At 40.6% G+C, this 19,609-nt stretch overlaps 1 protein-coding gene across 4 annotated transcripts in view; it reads right to left on the bottom strand.

The window, feature by feature from the left end:
* LOC106737419 (solute carrier family 2, facilitated glucose transporter member 11) overlaps positions 1-19,609 on the bottom strand; it is a 36,181-nt gene that overhangs the window by 10,353 nt on the left and 6,219 nt on the right. For all 4 annotated transcript variants that reach the window (XM_059713498.1, XM_019493654.2, XM_059713499.1 and 1 more), the window contains 11 exons: positions 18,856-19,043; positions 17,842-17,952; positions 17,319-17,420; positions 16,863-16,938; positions 16,004-16,131; positions 6,101-6,199; positions 4,285-4,445; positions 3,340-3,464; positions 2,743-2,872; positions 1,007-1,155; positions 395-582 (listed from right to left, as the gene is read on the bottom strand). In XM_059713498.1, the coding sequence (XP_059569481.1) occupies positions 395-582; positions 1,007-1,155; positions 2,743-2,872; positions 3,340-3,464; positions 4,285-4,445; positions 6,101-6,199; positions 16,004-16,131; positions 16,863-16,938; positions 17,319-17,420; positions 17,842-17,952; positions 18,856-19,043 (1,457 nt within the window). The remainder of the gene's footprint in view (positions 1-394; positions 583-1,006; positions 1,156-2,742; positions 2,873-3,339; positions 3,465-4,284; positions 4,446-6,100; positions 6,200-16,003; positions 16,132-16,862; positions 16,939-17,318; positions 17,421-17,841; positions 17,953-18,855; positions 19,044-19,609) is intronic.

Genomic DNA, 19,609 nt, shown 5'->3' with positions numbered 1-19,609 from the left:
TGTGCTGCTGGGGAAACACCACATGCACAAACATCAGCACAAGCATGACGTACAGTGAGGTTTATAAGGAGAAACAGAGAAGGTTAGATACAATGAGAAGGAGATCCTTGCCAGATAAATCTCCGGCATCAGGCAGAATAAAGAGGAGATGGCAATAAATATCTACTGCTACCTGATATGGGAACATAAGGAAAATTGAAATACAAATCTGGATGAGGCGCTGTTGAGATCCTGGAGTCAGAATGTGAGTATGTATAACGATCTGCCTTTGACAGAGAGCTGTTTGTGGGACTAACGTGGATCAAGAAAAAGTAACCAATAGGAACCATGGTTTTGTGGCATTCTTAATGCTACCTACTATTAATTCTTAGGTTAGAAAGGAAGAACACTCAACTGCATTCAAACCACAAAGCTGTAGAGTCATTACAAGGAGAACCAGGATATTCATTTGCCAGCGCAAGGATGGTTCTTTTATCAATTCCAGGACGCCCATGGTCTTGGTGCTTTTCAATGCTTCCTTCTCCTTCATCAGGTCATCCATGTCCTCTTGATAGTTCCCCTCACCCCAAAGCTGCTTCATGGCTATTGAAGAGAAGGAGCAAAGCATGGAAATCCAGCAGATGATCCATCCACACGTTTTATTTTTCAGACATTTAATGAATTAGTGATCAGATCGTTCATTAATCGTTAAATCCATACATTCATCCCTCAGTCACTGAGTGAAGAAGTCAAAGGTTTATTGGTAATGCTCAGACATTGTTATTAGCTGGTGGGTGACTGCTGGATTGCTTGAGTAAAACTAATAATTTAATTGGAGAGCTTCAATAATTTCTGACTATTGTTTTTTGTCTATACTAAATGGACTCTGCACAAGTATCTCCATTAAGTCCTTGTAATATAGAATTATCAAAAAAGCTTGGGGCTAGATAGTAGGAAACTTGTTTCTATCTAACAGGTCCTTTTCTTCAGTGGTTATCAATATAACAAATCTGAGAGCCAATTTTACCTTTTAAGCAGCCTTCTTTGTCTCCCTTTTTTATCAGAAGATAGGGTGGGGATTCAGGAAAGAATGGCAAAAAAATCAGCTGGAACAATGCCCCAATTCCGCAGGAGGCCAACAACAAGTGCCATAGGGATTCTGTTCCTAAAAGGTCTCTGTAGAAAGCAGATACAATATACTTATGGGATAATAAAAATTAAATTTGATAGGTTGTGTTCTGGAGCAAGGACTAAAACTACAAAAACAATGTATAACTGGAAATGGGGAAAATATGTTGAAATAAAAGAGGGTATTTGTACAAGTAGAAAGAAAAATAGTTAAGTAACTTAGTTCTATAGTATGTTCTGTGTTTTTCCGTTGTTTAAAAGGTGGTGGCAGTGGGGCACGGGGAATTTGTTAAAAACAGTAGCCATCTGAACCAAAGCTGAAATTTACACTAAGCTGTCAAGAAAGGATGAATCTTCTCCAAAATGGTTATATGCAAGAACTTAATATTAAATGCTATAAATTCTTTTTGAAATGATAGAGAGACTGACACAAGATAGAGAGACTGACGCTGTATAAGCAGATGATGGAAAGAAGGGGATGAAAAGAGCTAGTATCTCTACTGCTTCATTTGTAGATAAGTATATGTATACTACAATAAGGATGGTTAGTATTAGGATATTAGCCTAATATGCAGGGGAGCAAATTTCCCTGGCCTGCTCCACCACTGACTTCCTATGGCCCCCTCTACACATGCAGATAAAAGCGCAATTAGATCTAATGTGCGATCCACACAGTCATGCCTCCTGTTGTGCCACATGTGCATGGCAGGAGGTGTGATTGTGAGATTGCACTTTAAATACAATCATGCCTTATTGCTATTGCAGGGGGAGCCTGATCCTAGTAGATGGGGCTGAGCAGCCCCTCTGTTTTGGGGGCTCTGGGTCCTGGCTGCATGTGAGGCGCAGCTGCAGCTAAGAGCCCCCTCAACAGTGGGACTCTGCATGGTGTAGCTAGGACCAAGGGCCCTGTGTGGGCTGTGGGTTTCAGGCATCCCTGAGCCTTGGGGATCATGGCAGCTGCGATCCCCAGTGGGGTTTCATGTTTGTCAAGGTACGCCCCTGAGGCTGGGAGCCCTGTCAGCTAATGGGGCTCCCACCTGCTAAGGAGATCCTGCTACACATGTAAATGAAACCTGGCTAGCAACCAGCTGTAAAGTTAGCACACATTTTCGAGGTCTAACTTTATACCTGGTTGAAGCTTTTTAGCATGTGATAGCTTGTTGGTAACTACAATTAACTGGTTAACTGTGAAATACCTGTGATGTGTAGAGGGCACCTATGTAACCATGTCACTTAACTTCTTCTGTGCCTCAGGTCTCCATAGGCAAAATGGGGCTTACACAACTTCCCTAACTCACAAAGGTATGAGTATAAGGGTGCATCTATACATCGCCGTATGGTGATGTTGCTACTTCCGAAAGGAAGTACTAAAAGTATGGGTGGTTACTGTGCTGTGCTCCTGGTGCATGGTCAGATTTCAACACTATGTCACTGTAGCAGCGTGCTATACCCAGGGAGTGTGCCACTATAGCAATGTAGCTGACGATCATATATGTAGACACACGTGATCACTATGTCACCGTAGCATGCCATACAGCGATGTAGCCCATTGCTACATCACCATAGGACGACATGTAGACACTTCCTAAATGCATTAAACATTGTAAGACACTCTAAAACTATGGTGATAGATACCTTAGTCCCATAATTTGCCCTAAGGCTTTTCCTAGTGTAAAAAACACTGGGGGAAGAGTGTTTGCAAATCCACGCAGCTTCTTGGGTGAAATTTCTCCTGCATACTGGATGTGTACATTCAAACATACTCCTGGAATGGGAAGTAAAAATTGGACAGGTTTATTTATAGAAAACGAAATTCTCATTTTTCAAATCATGTTTTGCTAAAGGGTAGTGCACTCCTCCTCTTTCTGTTCCATAAGTACCTTCTACAATAAGTAGCCAAACAGAAAAATTATTGGTATATCTTATCCAAAAACAACAAAGACATTTAACAAATGATTATTCCCATCTTCAACATTTTTTCAGCTGAGATCTTCTGTGTAGGATGACTTGCTACAGTTTATTATTATATAATTCCTCCCCAGCTAGTCCACTATAGGTTTGGGCAGCTTGCTGCTCCTGATATTAGGTGAGTTAGACTTCACCTTTTCCCTACTCCTTCTTGCTCTGTTTGGTGTGCCATGCACTACAAGAAACTCCCAGATGAAGTAGTCCCTATGGTATCACAAGAGAATTCCCATTAACTTGTCTACATAGAGTAGTGTGAGGTCTTACCTGCACTCAGGCCATAGAGAGCACGTCCAATCAGAATCATCTCAAAAGACTTAGCTGGCTTACTGAAACCCACGTGTAATGCAGCTACTATTATAAGCAGACAGTTGAACAATAGACATTTCTTTCTGCAAGAGCAAATTAAATACAGACATGGATCAGGTTTTCCCCAGAGTGCCTCCTTTTAATGATTGTCCTCCTGTTAATGGCTGCCATTAAATCTAGCACTTGAAGGGCACATCAGTTCAAGTTAGATAGGGACATGATTGATACCAAGGTGGTATAAGTTAAACCAGACTTGTCTTTTCCCTGCCACCACATGTGTGGGGGGCACTGTCCTGAAGCTAATGCGGTTTCCTGACATGTTAAAGGCTGGAGGAATTAGTCTTCATCGTTTCCTTCTTGGGATTTCATAGCCTATTGAGCATATACCGCAAAATTTAAAGAAAAGAAACAATAAAGCTCAGCTTTATAAAGAGCTGTGGTAAGTAGCCACATCAGACAAGAGAGAATTACAACTCCTTTCTCCCTTCCTCATCTTCAAAGGCAGGAGTAGTAAATTATCCCGAAGTGGCTTTTGCTTCATTTCTCTGAAGCCCAGACTGTATTCACAGAAGCATGAACTTGAAAGGTTCTTAAAACGTACCCAAACAATTAAAAACTAAAACCTTTTTTTTAAGGCAGTCTATCATAATTGTTTACAAAAAAATAGAGAGCTATATGTTGTATTAAAAAACATGAAGAAAGCAGTAGGTAAACAGCAACGATTGTATATTTTTATCAGTCTATTTTAATATGCACATGTATATTATTATATGCTGCTATTTTCACTAGCTAGGTGCATGAACAATGCCCACATTCACTATACTGTATTAGCTATTTTTTTTTGTTAAGTTTGCTCCCTTGTTACAATTCCTGATTAGCAAGCTGTTCAGAAAAAATACATACTTTCCATATTTTTCAGACAGGTATCCGATACACAGACACCCTACCAGTCCCCCTACACAGTAGATAGACACAATGAGGGACCACAGCAATGTGAGAGACTCCTGATGGAGGGGAGAACTGTATCGTTCCAGCCAGGTTTCGTTGATAAACCTCTTAATGTGCTGGGAAGGAAAATGGGATTTTCATTACTCCAATGCATAACTCACATCATTCTTTACTATCTATAAAGTTGGTTTTTTAAATTATTTCAACTGGTAGTTATTAGTTAAAGAAGGGCAAAAGGGGAGTCCTTTGCAAAGTCAGATTTAAGATAAGCCCTAACCTCCATAGACACAATTCTTATTATTACCAAGCTGTGTTTTGTACAATCCACTTCAAATTGATGTTTATTAATTTTATAGCTGTAGTGCAGTTAAAAAACAGTGCAAGAAATGTTTATTATTTTTTACTGCACCATTATGATTGTATTATAAAAACTGGAGATAAATTGCATGTAAGCTTTTCTAGCAAATTCTTCCAGTCCACCACAATCTTGAGAAGATAATTAATTCATTAATATTATTATTCCAGTCTAGGGCTTCTTTCTTAAGCAAAGACTGCTGAAAATTGGGCTACTTTTTCATAGATTTATTATGCAATAATCAAATAATCTTCACACCTCAACTAATTTCACCATTTAGTCCACTAAAACATAGCTTGTACAACACTGGGCATGTCTACATGAGACCTTTTGAGTGCAGTAGACTATTTCTACTGTGCATTAGTGCAGCGGTCAAAACCTGTGCTAATGTACAGTAGATTTAGTTTACTACACATTAACATCACAAAGGGTGCGTCTACACATGCCAATTTAAGGCACATTAACTATTTTTAAGGCACATTAAGGGTGTGGGTCTACACATGTGCACCCTTAACGCTCATTAAAAATAGTGATGTTAGGCTATTTGCACCTAAATTTGATACCTGCAAAAGCAGATATCAAATTTAGGTGTGAATAGGTAAACTGCCTTAATGCACGTGTAGATGTGCTAAGGCACATTAATGCTCTGTATGTTGACGGATTTGAGACTAACTTTAGTCTCAAGTTGGTCCGCTCACTGCATTAATGCACCTTAGTGTGTGCATGTGTAGACACACCCCAAAAACCTGTTCATTTGTGCTAGTGCACAGTAGTGCTGATTATGGTGGATTAAATTAGTTCCTGTCATTACAGGTACTAAACTTAATGTGCTTTAATTACCGTGCATTAATGAGTGTGTAGATGTGCCCACTATGAATTTCCATTCAAGTATTGGGCCTTTTATGAATTCCTTTATTATGTAAATGTTCTTGAGTGTAGGTAACAAGTACAAAGGGAGGAAAGCCAAATAACAGGTTAGAGATAAACATCCATTATTTTCAATCCTTATACTTTAGGGAGGACTGTGTCTGCACCAGTTTTATAAGTTGCATAAAACCCTTATGATCTAGTCCAAAGAGGATGACTGCAGGGACTTAAAAATGGTTCACAATGAAGAAAGTATTAGCACCAAACTCCTCTCCTCAAGTCCTTCAGTTCAGCACTAGACCAAACAGAGAATAATAATCATATTCCAACAACCTCTACCCTTTGGTTAGGCTACTGGAATGCCATGAATGATATGAAATTGTATCCTTTACATGGATTCTTATCTTACTCTTTCCTATTGGAGAGGATTAAGTGGAGGAGCTGGGAATAGTTTAAATAAAAATACTTTTTCTTAGAGCTGCCTTTGGGCAAAACACAGCTCCATGGAGATCCAACCCCAGAGCTGTCTTTGTTTAAAGGTTTCCTTACCATGGAAGGGTAGTTGATCACAGAAATCTGAAAACCACATAAGAGGTTTCCTCCAATTCCCAGAACAAAGAACATTTGAAATAGCCTCTGGTACTGGACCTGTCAAAAGATGATAAAACATGTTTGCAGACCATGAGAATGGCATGTTCCTCAGGTCCATGTATCCACATCCTTTCTTGTTAATGAAGGGTTAAGATTGTTTAGGAATATTTTATGTCCCTTCTGAATTTTGAGTGCAGCAAAACTCAAACTTTGAGGAAACTTGGGAATGAAGAGTTAAGATGCACACCCATCCGTGCTCTCAAGAGCTAATCAAAATTATTGGCAAGCTCTACAGCTGCATTCACAGAACTAAGTGTAACTGCACTGACTGGCACCATGAGTAGATAGAGCAGCTTGGCAGAGCTGTGCTTATGATATGAAGTAACCTGGGAAGGCCATGCCCCAGAGAAGGGAGTGAGATCTTCTGTTCGATTACCTGTTATCAAAAAGAGAACTTCATTATGCTTTATTTCACTCTCCCATGTGCTGATTGTATCAGGAATGGAACACAGGGAGTTGTCAGTAGTTAGATGAGAGGTAAGTGATCTGTGTTGTTTATGATTGGTAAGTGAAAGTATAATGTTCATAGCATCCATAACATTCATAGATTCCATCCAGGAAGAGCACACACCAACTGCTGAAGCTTCCTTAGTCTGACGAAGGGTTTTTGAACCCGATTGCTTGCTTAATAACTATTCTCCAACCATTTGGGTTGGTCTAATAAAAGATATCAAATTCACCCAAGGAACCTTGTCTGGCTATGTTCATAGCATTACATGTATAAGGGTAAGAGAGGTTTTTCAGTTTAGCAGGGATGGTATTTTTTTCAGAAGTGGGCTAAACATTTGTTGGGCAGGTGCAGAAAGTCTTTTTACTGCCTTTTTGCTACAGTCCTTACTAAACAGGTTAATTTTGATCAAATGACTAACACAATTAGGAATAATGGTAAAGGGTCAGGAACTTAGGCTAGAATACAATAGGAACAGATTAAAGGCTACTTAGAAAAGTTAGATGCCTTCAAATCATCTGGGCCTAACGAACTTTACTCTAAATTACCTAGTAAATTGGCAAAGCAATGTCAGAGCCATTGGCAAGTATCTTTGAGAACCATGGAGAATGGGTGAGGTTTCAGAACACTGGAAGAGGCAATCATAGTATCTTAGATTCATAGATTGTAAGGGGCTGGAAGGGACCTTGTAGATCATGGGGTCCAGCCCCCAGCATGAGGGAGGAAAAGACAACTGGGGTCAAGTGACCCCAGCGAGGTGACTGTCTTGTCTCCTTTTGAAGATTTCCAGGGTAGGTGACTGCACCATGACTGGAGGGAGTTTATTCCACAGTCTGAACTTTGGATTGTGAAACAGTTTTTCCTGGAATTGAGCCTGAAGTGTTCTTCCAGGAGTTTGTATCCATTGCTCCTGGTCTTCCCCAGGGGTGCCCTGGTGAACAGCTGTTCACCGAGTTCTTGATGTACTCCCCTGATGTAGCAGTAAGCCTCTACCAAGTCCCCTCTCAGCCTTCTCTTCTGTAGTCTGAAGATGCCCAAGTCCCTCAGCCTCTCCTCGTATGGCTTGTCTTGCAAGTCCCTGATCATATAGGTGGCTCTTCTCTGGACCCTCTCAAGTTTTTCCATGTCCTTGTTAAAGTGTGGTGCCCAGAACCGGACGCAATACTCCAGCTGTGGTCTCACCAGTGTGGAGTACAGTGAGAGTATCACTTCCTTAGTTTTGCATGTGATGCAACAGTTAATGCATGCCAGCATGTTGTTTGCCCTGCTGGCCACAGCATCGCACTGCCAGCTCATGTTCATGTGATGGTCGATCGCTACACCTAGGTCCCTTTTGGCTGTGGGGCAAGTCAAATTATCGTGGCTGAGCCTGTAGATATGTTGGGGATTGTTTGCCCCCAGATGGAGCACCTTACACTTCTGAGTGTTGAACTTCATCTGGTTCTGGTCCACCTAACTCTCCAGCCCGTCCAGGTCTGCCTGTATCTGCAACCTATCTTCCAGCATGGCCACACTCCCCCATAACGGGCTCCCAAGGGAGGTGGTGCTCTCCCCTACCCTGGGGGTCTTCAAGAGGAGGTTAGATGAGTATCTAGCTGGGGTCATCTAGACCCAGCACTCTTTCCTGCTTATGCAGGGGGTCGGACTCGATGATCTATTGTGGTCCCTTCCGACCCTAACATCTATGAATCTATGAATCTATAACTTGGCGTCATCTGCAAACTTGGCCAGAGAGCTTTTCACCCCCACATCCAAATCATTGATAAAGATGTTGACCTACGGACCCCTGAGGGACACCACTGGCTACTTCTTGCCAGGATGATGCAGATCCGTTCATGAGAACTCTCTGGGTTCTCATCTGTTTTTAAAAGAGGAAAAAGGAGACCTTAAGGAATTACTGACATAACTTCAGTTCCTAGAAAGGCACTATCAGGAATAAACAATCTTTAAGCACCTAGAAGATGATGAGGTGGTCAGTAACAGCCAATGTGAATTTGCCAGGAAATTCATGTTAAACCAAGCTAATTTCCTTCTATGACAGAATCAGGCCTTGTGGATAGGAGAAAAACAGTAGAGGTGATATACCTGGACTTGAATAAAGTTTTTCCTCTTGATATTCTCTTAAACAAACTAGAGAAATATGGTTTAGAATAAACTACTGTTGGAAGCATAATCTGAAAGAAATTGGGTGAAATTCTGTCACCTCCTTTGTCCTCTCTGATTGCTGCAGCCATTTCCATGTATTTTATTTTAATTTAAAAAATGATTTGAGTATGTTCTCAATATTCTGCTTTATGCAGATTACATTTCCACAGTATAAGAAATGTCCAAGCAGGAACAGAGTCTGTTTAGATGCATTTTCTTAAGAATGCCACAGAGTTGGATTCACTCAGACAGTGGCTTAGCGTTGGACTGATTCAACAATTAATTCATGTCTCCTTAAGCTTCCCACTTCGCATGAAAATTGGCAGGCAAAGTCTATAAAGTCAACTGAATGTCCAAGGCAACTTAGTTCATTAATTCATGACTGTGTATAGAGCCTGGCTCTTTCCTGAATACTAAGTTCAATTTTGTTCCCCAAAGGCACAGTACGCAATATGGATTAGGTAAGGTGCATGCTAACCAGTTAAGATCTAAGCTTTTTGATTGGTAGAAGTTGCCAAAAGTAAAAAAAAAATAAAAATCTGTCTTTTAGGAGGCTGTGTCTAAAGAACTCCTTCTTTTAATGACACCAAATTTGACAAATTAACCCATCCTGCTATCCAAAGTTCAGTGCAACCCGAATAAGCAGGGGAGTTTTAGAATATTTAGAAATGTCTACCTTTAAAGAGAACGGGGCTCTCGGCCTTCACTGTAATAAACTCTGCTATAATGCTTTTCAAGCTGCAATTTTACACAGCAGTTTGGCGTCCATCCTACAGGGCCCGTTTTTACGTGCCTTCCCACATAGTCATTCTCTCATACCTCTGTTGTTTACAACTCAATGTATCTCTAGTACATTTTTGAAGGTATTGCCTTCCTAATAGTCCCTCAAAGAAGTTCAGCGTGCCGTTACAGTCCCATTGTGTTGTATCTGTTTTTCTGCCTTTTTAACTCAGCTTCCAACTATTCCTGGAAGTTTCTCATCAGGATCAACTCATCCTTATTAAATGCACCCTTCCCTATTACTGTTAAAGAAATAATGCCCTCAAAACCATTTTCTTCCTCTGTTCAACTTCACCAGAAAAAAGTCTCATTCCCATCTTGTACGTTTTACCTATTTTAAAGTGTGTTTACTGTAATTGTACAGTCAGCTCCCTAGCACCGGCATTAGTAGCTAGGGTGGGGGTTTCCCTCTTATTACTTTCTAATATGATGAAAAAGCTGGATACTCACCAGGTTTGAGAAGAAACTTGCCATTTCTTGTTGAAAACTTGACTGAACCTAGAATCCCTTTCAAGTCTGTGAAATAAGTAATCTGGTTTCTATACTTTTTAACTAAGCATGGTATTTAGGTAAAACAGAACTGGCATCCTGGGACTGGAGTTAAATATTTACTTCCTAGCTTTTCAGTGAATTATATGATTTTTCAACCATGGGACAGAATTCAGTACAGCTGAATATTTCAAAAAATACGTATGTCAAACACTCTGCCATGAAAACAACAACATGGCCTTGCTGACTAATGGAGGAGTCAGTGTCATGTATATATATTCCTTCTCTAAAATGAAAGCATCAATGCAACATATTCCCCAGAAAAATAAGTGTGTAAAAATCACAGCCTGTATCCCAGCACAGGAAAGCAAGTCTATAATAGCAAACCACTGTGTTCATATTAAGGAGAGGAAAAAGGGTTAATCAAAGAAACAGATTTCATTTTCAGACTTTGAAAATGTTTTATGTGGCTCTCCAAAGTGAGAATACACATAATGGTATGATCTGGATATAGTCTTTTCCTTTGGCCATATTATTAGTGGATATAACAAGTAACATTAACACTTATCTAAGCTGCCTCCAGAGCTTAACTATCTTTGGGGTTTTCCTGAAAGAGGTCCCTCTGTCAGAAAAGCACCATAGCCTCTCATCACATACTGAACTTAGAGCTAGCAGGACCAACCTGAGGGAATCATCAAAATAACAAAAACCAAAACAGAAACCCTGCGTTCAGTGCATTAGGCACCTTACAATGAAGTAAATCAGGGTCACAGAACCCTGCTTTCCTGTGCTGGTTCATAGGACCCGGCACACTATTTGTGGGCAGTTGCAAGTTAACTAGGTAAATATGGGTTGAAAACCATAGCTGTGTTCCCTTAGCACAGGCTATGTGTACTGAGTTATACCTTGACCTCTTCACCATCTGATCTCACATCACTAAGCCATCTTGATTATATATGACTAAATGTTTTGCTGCCATATAGCATGCTAATACCTTGAAAATTGAGCTTTTCATCTTTCTGCCCATACCTTTCCCACTCCTGCAGTTCTTTGTTCTGTGACTACTCCATCATCCTTAGCACCAACCAGGAATGAAATCTCCGTGTTTTATTTAACCCCTTTCTGTCTTTTCCCTGATATCAAATAATTTTTCAGATTTTCTCTCTTCCTCTTTTACAGAAGCTCCAAAATAAATGTTTCCTATCTGTTCATACTACAGAACTCCCTGTTCTCATATTTGAGTTTCCTTGCTTTATCACAGCCTTTTTCTTTCAGGCATCTACCTATCTCATCTTTTCCTCCTTTCATTCATACAAAGTACTGTTTTCTAAATAAATTTCCTCATCTGCTACTCTGTTTTACTTCCCTTGCTGATTTCCATGCATTGCTTTGCTTTTACCTTTTGTATCAAGCTTGGACTTCAAATCTCACTAAGGCTCTGCACAGATCCACCTTCTCTCCATCTCTGCTATCATTTTCTCTTCCTTTCCACACTATTGTCCATTTTCATCCCAGGTCTCATGCCTAAATATCTCATTTGTATCTTCTCCCACATTACCCCTCCCCATACTTTAATGTTTACATGGGGAAGAGAGTAGGGCTGTGCGAAGCTTCAGTCCCTGATTTGATTCAGTGGACATTTGGCTTGATTCGGTGGCCAAATCTGCAAATCTGAATCAAATCAGAGGACACTTTAACTCTCCGAATCCAGTCGGAACCCTCCAAATCAATTCGGAGAGATTTGGAAAGATTCAGAAATTCGGACATGGACACAGCTTTAAATGTTTTTTTCTACATCCCCCTCGGTAGCAGGGGTTTGAGAGTGCTGTGATGCTGGGGCACATGGAGTGTCCCAAAGAAGCATGGGGGGCTCCCCAGCGCACTTGATAGCAGACCCAGAAGTAGACCAGAAGCATTTCCGATCCATTTCCGGGTACACTGGGGAGTACGCTGGGAGCCCCCCCCGTGCTCCTCTGGCTTGGTGACTGGTGCCTTCTGGGTCTGGGGGGGCACCCGGGGCCCTCTGCAGCCAATCGTCAAGCTGGGCGGGGTGTGGGGAGGCCTCTCTTGCACGCTCCCTGGCAGACCCAGAAGTAGACTGGAAGTACTTCCGGTCCACTTCTGGGTTCGCTGTTGAGCGTGTGGAGGGCCCCCCGTCCCACATTCCTGTGGGATGCTCCATGCGCCCCTGCATCACAGCATTCACAAGCTGCACTGCTACCTCGAGGTATGTAGAAAAAACTTGTAAAGCTGTGTCTATGTCCAAATCTCTGATTCTCCGAATCAGCATCCAATCTTCAGATTCAGATTCAGCTGAATTGAATCAGGGACAGTGATCCAAATCAATGAACCGAATCACTGTCCCAGATCCGGGCCAAATCTGAATCTGAATTGAATAGGGCCCACTTTGCACACCTGTAAAAGACAGCAACCCTATCATGATGATAAATTTATCTTCCTAAGAAGGAAAAAAGGGCTGGATCTATCCTGCTAGTGTTTAACCTGTTGCTAGAAAGATGATTGTTACAAAACTAATGCTGAGATCACTAACTGTCAGAAATGTATTGTGTTAATGTATGACCCATTTGATCCAGCTCTGGAAATTAATGAAAAGTGCCTAGTTTGGATACATACCTTTCTTGGATAGAGGTATTTCAGACTTACAAGTACTCACTTAACCTATCCTCCAAAATCCATTTTAGCTGGTTGTTGTGTTAATGTTACACTGAACATTGCTCCACTTGCTGACAAAATTACCTAAGGGAGGGAAGTAGGTGAAAAGTTGGGTTGACTAAGTGGGATCAGATAGGTCACTTGCTGTAATGTTTGGAGAGACACACCAGGATCTAAGTCAGTACCAGACTGTTGTGTCATACTGTGAAATTTGGTGCAGATTGATTGTGAGGAAAGAGGATCTAAGACAGAGAGTTAATTTCATCCTGAGTGTCAGGAACTAAGAAATATGAGTGCCCTCAAACCCCATTGAAGCCAAAGGGAGGTGCGTGTATTAAGTCTTTCAGAGGACTGAAATGCATGGGCCTGTGGCTTACTTCATTTACTTCATGTTACAATTATTGTTATTTATGAAAGGAGAAATTAGAGTTGATAAAATTGAATTAGGCCTAACAATAAAGCTCTTGAGACCATGCAAGGATTGTATTAAGATCATTAAAAAGAAAAGGAGCGTGGGACCAGAAATTAGTGGCTTAATACTACTATGTCAGAAATAAGGTCTGTCTGGTGAACAAAATATAGTGAGATTCAGGTATTCTGCTCATCAGCTCCCTGTAAACCATGTTAGTAGGAAAGGTGCTTGTGCTGGGGAGGGCCACCGTGCTTGTGAGGGCTTCAGGTACATTGTATGAGATCTGTACGCTCTGTTGTGAAGATATGAGCATAAAATGACCCAAAGTGTTAAATGTTATAAATTCCACTTGCCAAGGCAACAGTCAGTTGTATTTTTTTTTCAATTTTTCTTTTTTTTTTTTTTCATCTTTTTCTGTACACTTTTTCTGGAAATGTAGAAAACAAATGTGATTCCTTTTTACCCCTCAACTCTTTTGGAGTAAGAATATAAAATATCCAGAGAACTGGAGAGACAAGAAAACACTCCTGAATGGAGTTTTCCCAGTAGATGCTGAACAGCAGGAAGTTCTTGAGTCCCATTAATTAAATCTCCCAGAATCCCTTGCTGTTGCTGTTCTGTGCCAGCACTAACTATTAATTCAAGTCCAAGGGGAAATTGCATAGTTTCTGGTGAAGAGAAAGCTGCTTACTGTGGACTAGCGCATTCACATTCTCCTGCTTTTGACCTGGTTTTGTTTTGCAGCTCGGTCAGACTGTGCACTGCTTACACGGCACAGAGACTGTCAGGGCACTTAGAGCTTTGCAGCCTGGTCCATGGCAGATGCCATATCCTCATTTTTCACAGCTGGTCTGGAAACATGAATTTTTGTTCAGATGCAGCAGGCTGTATTTCAGTGCTTTGCCCAGTTAAGTTGTTTCTTATTTCCTTCAGACCAGATTTTTTTAAATGTATGAAGCTTTGCTACATGCATAGACATGTACAAGCATCCATTTAGCTGAGCTGGGAAAGTTATCACAAGCAGCCTATGAACATCCTAGCTTGAGGGTTTTTTTCTCTTTGGCACTGATACTGTATAGATACATACAGGTATGGCTATGGGCTTCCCTTGGTCAATGTTCACTCAGCCTGATGAAGGGTGTTTGTGCCCAAAAGCTTGCTAAGAAGAATTTTTCCAACTATTTGAGTTGGTCTAATGAAAGATATTGGATTTACCCAAAGAACCTTGGCTGCCTGTGTCCTTAGAGTCAGACCAACACAGCTACAACCTACACCACTGACAGACAAAATACTTTTCTCTAACTGGGATAGATAAAAATACTATAAGTTCCCCTCTCTTGGAAATATTTACTTATGTGATATAAACAACAGTTCACAATACTTACTGAAGAAAGCATGAAAAATAGCAGCAGATTGTTTCAAATAGAAAGTTCTACCTTTGTGTTTGTTGCTATTTTACAAATGTGCTGAACAATTGAAATTTCTACAATCTTTCTCCGATGCCAGATTCATGTTTAGTAATCAGTGCTTGTGTGACAGCTATTGCTTAGTTCTTTACCAACCCTGTTTCCAGGCATAAAGACAGTATATTATATTACACTTGATCTTAGCCAGAACACGTATGAACAGTACAACAGTTGCTTGCTGACACTGGCTTAGATTTTCTTTCATTATACTTTGCATTGTGTTTTTTTTAAACTCTCTGCAGGATTTTATTCAGCTCAAAGTTGAGCTTTTGGAATAGAAAATGGAGTTTATCCTTTGCCCTTAGGGGCAGGAGCTGTTTTTTTTAAATTCATTTTTACATGGTGCCTAGCACAAAAGAATTCCAATCCCTGATTGACATTTCTAGGCACTGCTGTAATACACGTAAGAACAAAATAACACCGGGCCGTTTAATCTTAGAGTCGCGTAGTGTTGACCATATGGCCACTCTTCTCTGGATCTATAAGTTTCTTCTTTCCCCGATAGTTCAGGCGATTGAAATCCTCCCTGATTTGTAACATAGTCTTTCCTTTAGTCTCTGGCATAACCAGAAAGACAAAAATAGCCATGAACAAGCAATACAGTAAGAAAAAAATGAAACAGTAAGTGCCAAGACCATCCTGCATGAGGAAAAAAATAGAGAGACTTTAGTTAATACAAATGGTTTCAAGTCCATTCTCCTTTTTAGAAACAGTTTTGGAAAAACCTGGATCAGGTACTGAGCTGGTATAAATCAGTACAGCAGCACTGATGGCAGCTTAGTATCTGGTCCCCGTTTTTAAGATTCAGGCCAATTTTTCCCTCCTCATTTTAAGTAAAGAAATTGCCTGTTCAGCAGATTTTGAGTGTCAATGCTTGATTTAGTGGTCAGGATACTACATTATACTCCAGTGACCCTCCCTATCTGCCCTTTTCCCCTGCACAGAATCTGCACAGGGATGTGAAATGTTCCAGCACGGGTTCATTGCGGTCGTGGCCTTGGCTTGCCTGGTGCTTATTAGTGCTGCAGGAGCTGCTAGAAACAAATAGGTTGACATCCATTCTCACAAGGGGGGCAGGAAGGGCTTGAAGAGATTCAGATAGCTGTCTCAATGTTTGAGTGCTTGTCTGAACCACACCTTTCAGGTTTACCGCTCTCTAGTTCTAACCACGTATGGCATCTAGAGTAGCCTCCTGTGTTCCTAGTGGACAATGGCAAAGTATCAAATAAAGATTTAAAATAGCCATCATCACTCTGTAAAATTCCATCTGAGTCAGCCCTGTTCGCTTGTGTGAAGCTTGCTCTAAGCTTCGCGTGCTGAAGCTTCATGTAAATTAGCATCTTCTAGCACTACCCCCCTTTTTAAGCAAAAATGCTTGCTTTGCTCACCACAATGAAAGGGAATACCAATCCAATGATGAAGAGTTGGATCCAGCTTAAGCCACCAGAGAAAACATAGGCAGCAGGTCTGTATGATTGAATGAAGATTTCTGTGGGCAGGGGACATGACACTCCAGCTAAAAAAAAGAAAGAATAAAGAAAACGTAGACACCTAGAAAGACATTTTTGTATCATGTGCTACATTATATACCTCAATGAAAACCTACATCAGCATATGCTCTGAAGATATATTTCACAATATAAACTAGCATAGATATGCTAGATGAAAGGGATTTACAATTATTTAAGTGCCTGTCACAGTCAGAGTGGGGAATGGTTTAGGAATGCTTCAGAAGGTGAATGTACATCTCGCCCAATATCAGACCTACAAAAGCAAGCATGTCAAACATATGGCCTAGGGGCTGAATCTGGTTCATGAAGCCTTATCATCTGGCTTGCAGTACTGCCTGCGGGTCTCAGACGAGACTCCTCACACTGTATGCAGTGCATGCCTGGACCAGCCCCGTTAGCCAAATCAGGCCAGATCTGGTGCAAGCACTGCATACAGTACACACAGGGGTGGACTGCCACTGCTTGCAGTATCTGCATCAGACAGCCCCCCAAGCTGGATTCAGCATGTGAGACCAATTTGGCCTGTCAGCTAGCCCTACACTACTCATCTGGCCCACGGACTGGCCCCATGCTACTCATCTGACCCGTGTCCAGGTGATTTGACACCCCTGCCCTAAAGGCAATGCTGACCAGGACAGAATTAGCAAAGTCTGTAAAGCCCTGTAGTTTGCAGCCTAAATGTTGTTTTGGAGGAAAGAAAGAAGGTACCTAGGTAATTCAGCTATAAAGTACCAACCTGGTCCAATTCCAAAACTCATGATAAAAATAAAGATGAGCACAACAGAGCAATACGGTATCCAGTAGGATCTCTCCTGTAGCGGGAATCAAAAGCACTAAGAATCAGAAATTTTGTGTCATACAACTCCTTTAAAACAAGCTCAATCCACACTGCATCTGAACATTTCCAGTTAATCAAGCTTCTTCTACATTATGAACAATAGAGAAATAGCAAAACGGAAACTGGCTTGGAACAGAAATGAATGGCAACCCTGCAGCTGAATCAAGCCATTGGCTGCAGTCTGTTGCTCATGTGCTCTGTGACAAGTCATCTTCAGGGAGGTGATTAGCCAAATACATCATTCTAATCAGAGTTAAAAAGCAGGTGTTTTGAAGGTGGAAGCAGTAGTGGCAACATAAAGAAATACAGTTGTAGAAATCATTGCTCAGGTGCATAGATGAGATGGGATCTTACCTGCAGTGAGAGAGTGGCTGTGAGAAGCCCTAAGGCCAAGGTCATAGTTACATAGCTTGTCCAAAGCAATGGCTTCCTTCCTGCACGTTCAATAAGAAAACCCTGTGGAACCAATAAAAAATGATCAGCAATAGAGAATCAAAGAACATGAAAAGGCAGAGTACTGCAGTAGAAGGAAACATAAAGATAAAAAGCAGAAACATCCTCAATAATAGCTACTGAGAATTTTGCTTTGTAGGAGGTACATGTGCTTGGGAGTTAGGACACTTTCAGATTCTATTTCTGATTTGGCCATGACTTGCTCTGTGACCTTGAGGAAAACTGTAATGTCTCGTCTATAAAAGGGTTAATAATACACATTTTTTGCTAAATAGATTGTAATGTTTGTATGAACAATATCAAGTGCAAGACATTATTATTATTTTGTTACAGATATTTGTTTCCCCAAACTGCTTTAAACAGTATCATTAAATAAAATGAAATAGGTATCTCTGCAAAACAGTTCTGCTCAAAAACAACTTACACAAAGAATAGTGGTGATAACCTCAGTGATACCAGTTCCCAGAGAGACATAACGTACTTGAGAGAAGGGAATTCCAGCTTTAATGAAGATGTCATATGCATAAAAATAAACCTGGAAAAAGAGAAAGCAATAAGCCATACTCATAAGAAAAAGCAACCCCAAACTTTTACAGAACGCGGTATTCTCTTTGCTGTTACTGCCTAACCTTCATCTAGTAAACCAAAGGAGCAGAGTTTCCATCAGGCATTATCAACTCCTTTCTTCAGCTCTGCTTTTTAAACTGGCTTCTTAGACATAAAGAGAGGGAGAGCTCTGGGGCCAATAATTAAACAAGCTAGAGGGTGTGTGGCTTAATGATATGGCTACTACCTCCAAAAGGAATGGGTCTTGGGTTCTAGCCTAGACTCTGGCTCCCAAAGAAGCAGAAATTTTCTTTACCCTTTTTCATTCATTTTATCTAATGACTATTAAATGCATTGTATGATGGCTTGGCTTCAAAAGGAGCACTGAAGAACTACCTGGGTAATACCCAACCTGTGGTGAGATGGTTTGAGCAAAGCAAAAGAAACATAGACCAGGTATACAGATACATGCATGCATGCATATCTGCCCAACCACTGTGTATCCTAGTGAGAATGTTCAGCATCCATATGGATGCTTTTGTGCCCATACTGCATGGGTATCACAAACTGTGCCCAAGTGCCGGAAAGGCTATTTAGGCACATGAAGGATCATTGAATTCTGCCCCAGACTGCATTTACTCTTCATGATAACACCATAAACAATTCATGAACAAGCCTTCAGAGGGCATTGTATGGGCTACCTTTCTTTGTCTACTCTATGCTCCCCATCGTCTATAGGCCTTTCCTGGGAAGTAATTTAATTCTTTCATTTTTATTACACCCATATTTGCTTCACAAATTACAATTCACTACTGTTTCCAAAGGATCCTTTTAATTTATGAATCATCAGGAATCTAGATGAGAGGAAGTCTGAGAAAAGTAGTAGACTTACTGCATTGGTACCAATTAGTTGCAGACAGCAACAGACGAGAAAGACAGTGATCAGCTGCCAGCGCACAGATTGGTCCCTGAAGAGATCTAGAACACTTTTTGCCTTCTCTCCATTGATGATTTCTTGTTCTGCTATCATGTCATCTATTTCAGCCACATGGTCATTGTCTCCCCAAAGCTGTTTCATAGCTATCCAAAGGAAAAAAGATCCAGTATAAAATACTGTATTTAGTCTCTCCGCATTTACTTTCATTTATTAAATTATATGATGATTCAGAATACCATTTCCTTGCACTCTGGCAGTAGTTTTCTCATGTTAGCTACAGATTATTTTAAAAAGGCATCTTTGAGCAAGTAGGATATTTTCTTCAGTTTATGTTGATCCTTCTGGTCACAATATTGATATTAGTCTTCCTGTAGGTCAGTAACTGCTTATGGCATTTCAGTGAAAATCAAACCAAACCTGCTCAGAGCCCTTTTCTGCTCAACAAAGAAATCCCCCTACATCAGGCAGGCCAATGCAAACCCCAAAACACAGAGCTCTAGGAAAAATGAGTTTTACGCTAAGAAATCTTTCTTGCTTCAGAGTTTCATCTTTCAAAATGTAAAAAGAGATAATAGCACAAGGCTGCTTGATAATTTTTTTTTAGTATAAATTAATACTTGTATTCAGAACTACACTTAAAGAATTACAGAAGAGGCAGAGTGGTCGTAATGAACTGTTTGCTGTGCCATGATAGTAAAAGGTTACAACT

Source organism: Alligator mississippiensis, chromosome 10 (genome assembly GCF_030867095.1).
Source record: "Alligator mississippiensis isolate rAllMis1 chromosome 10, rAllMis1, whole genome shotgun sequence".
Lineage (NCBI taxonomy): Eukaryota > Metazoa > Chordata > Crocodylia > Alligatoridae > Alligator > Alligator mississippiensis.
This window is presented reverse-complemented; position numbering and strand designations above follow the sequence as displayed.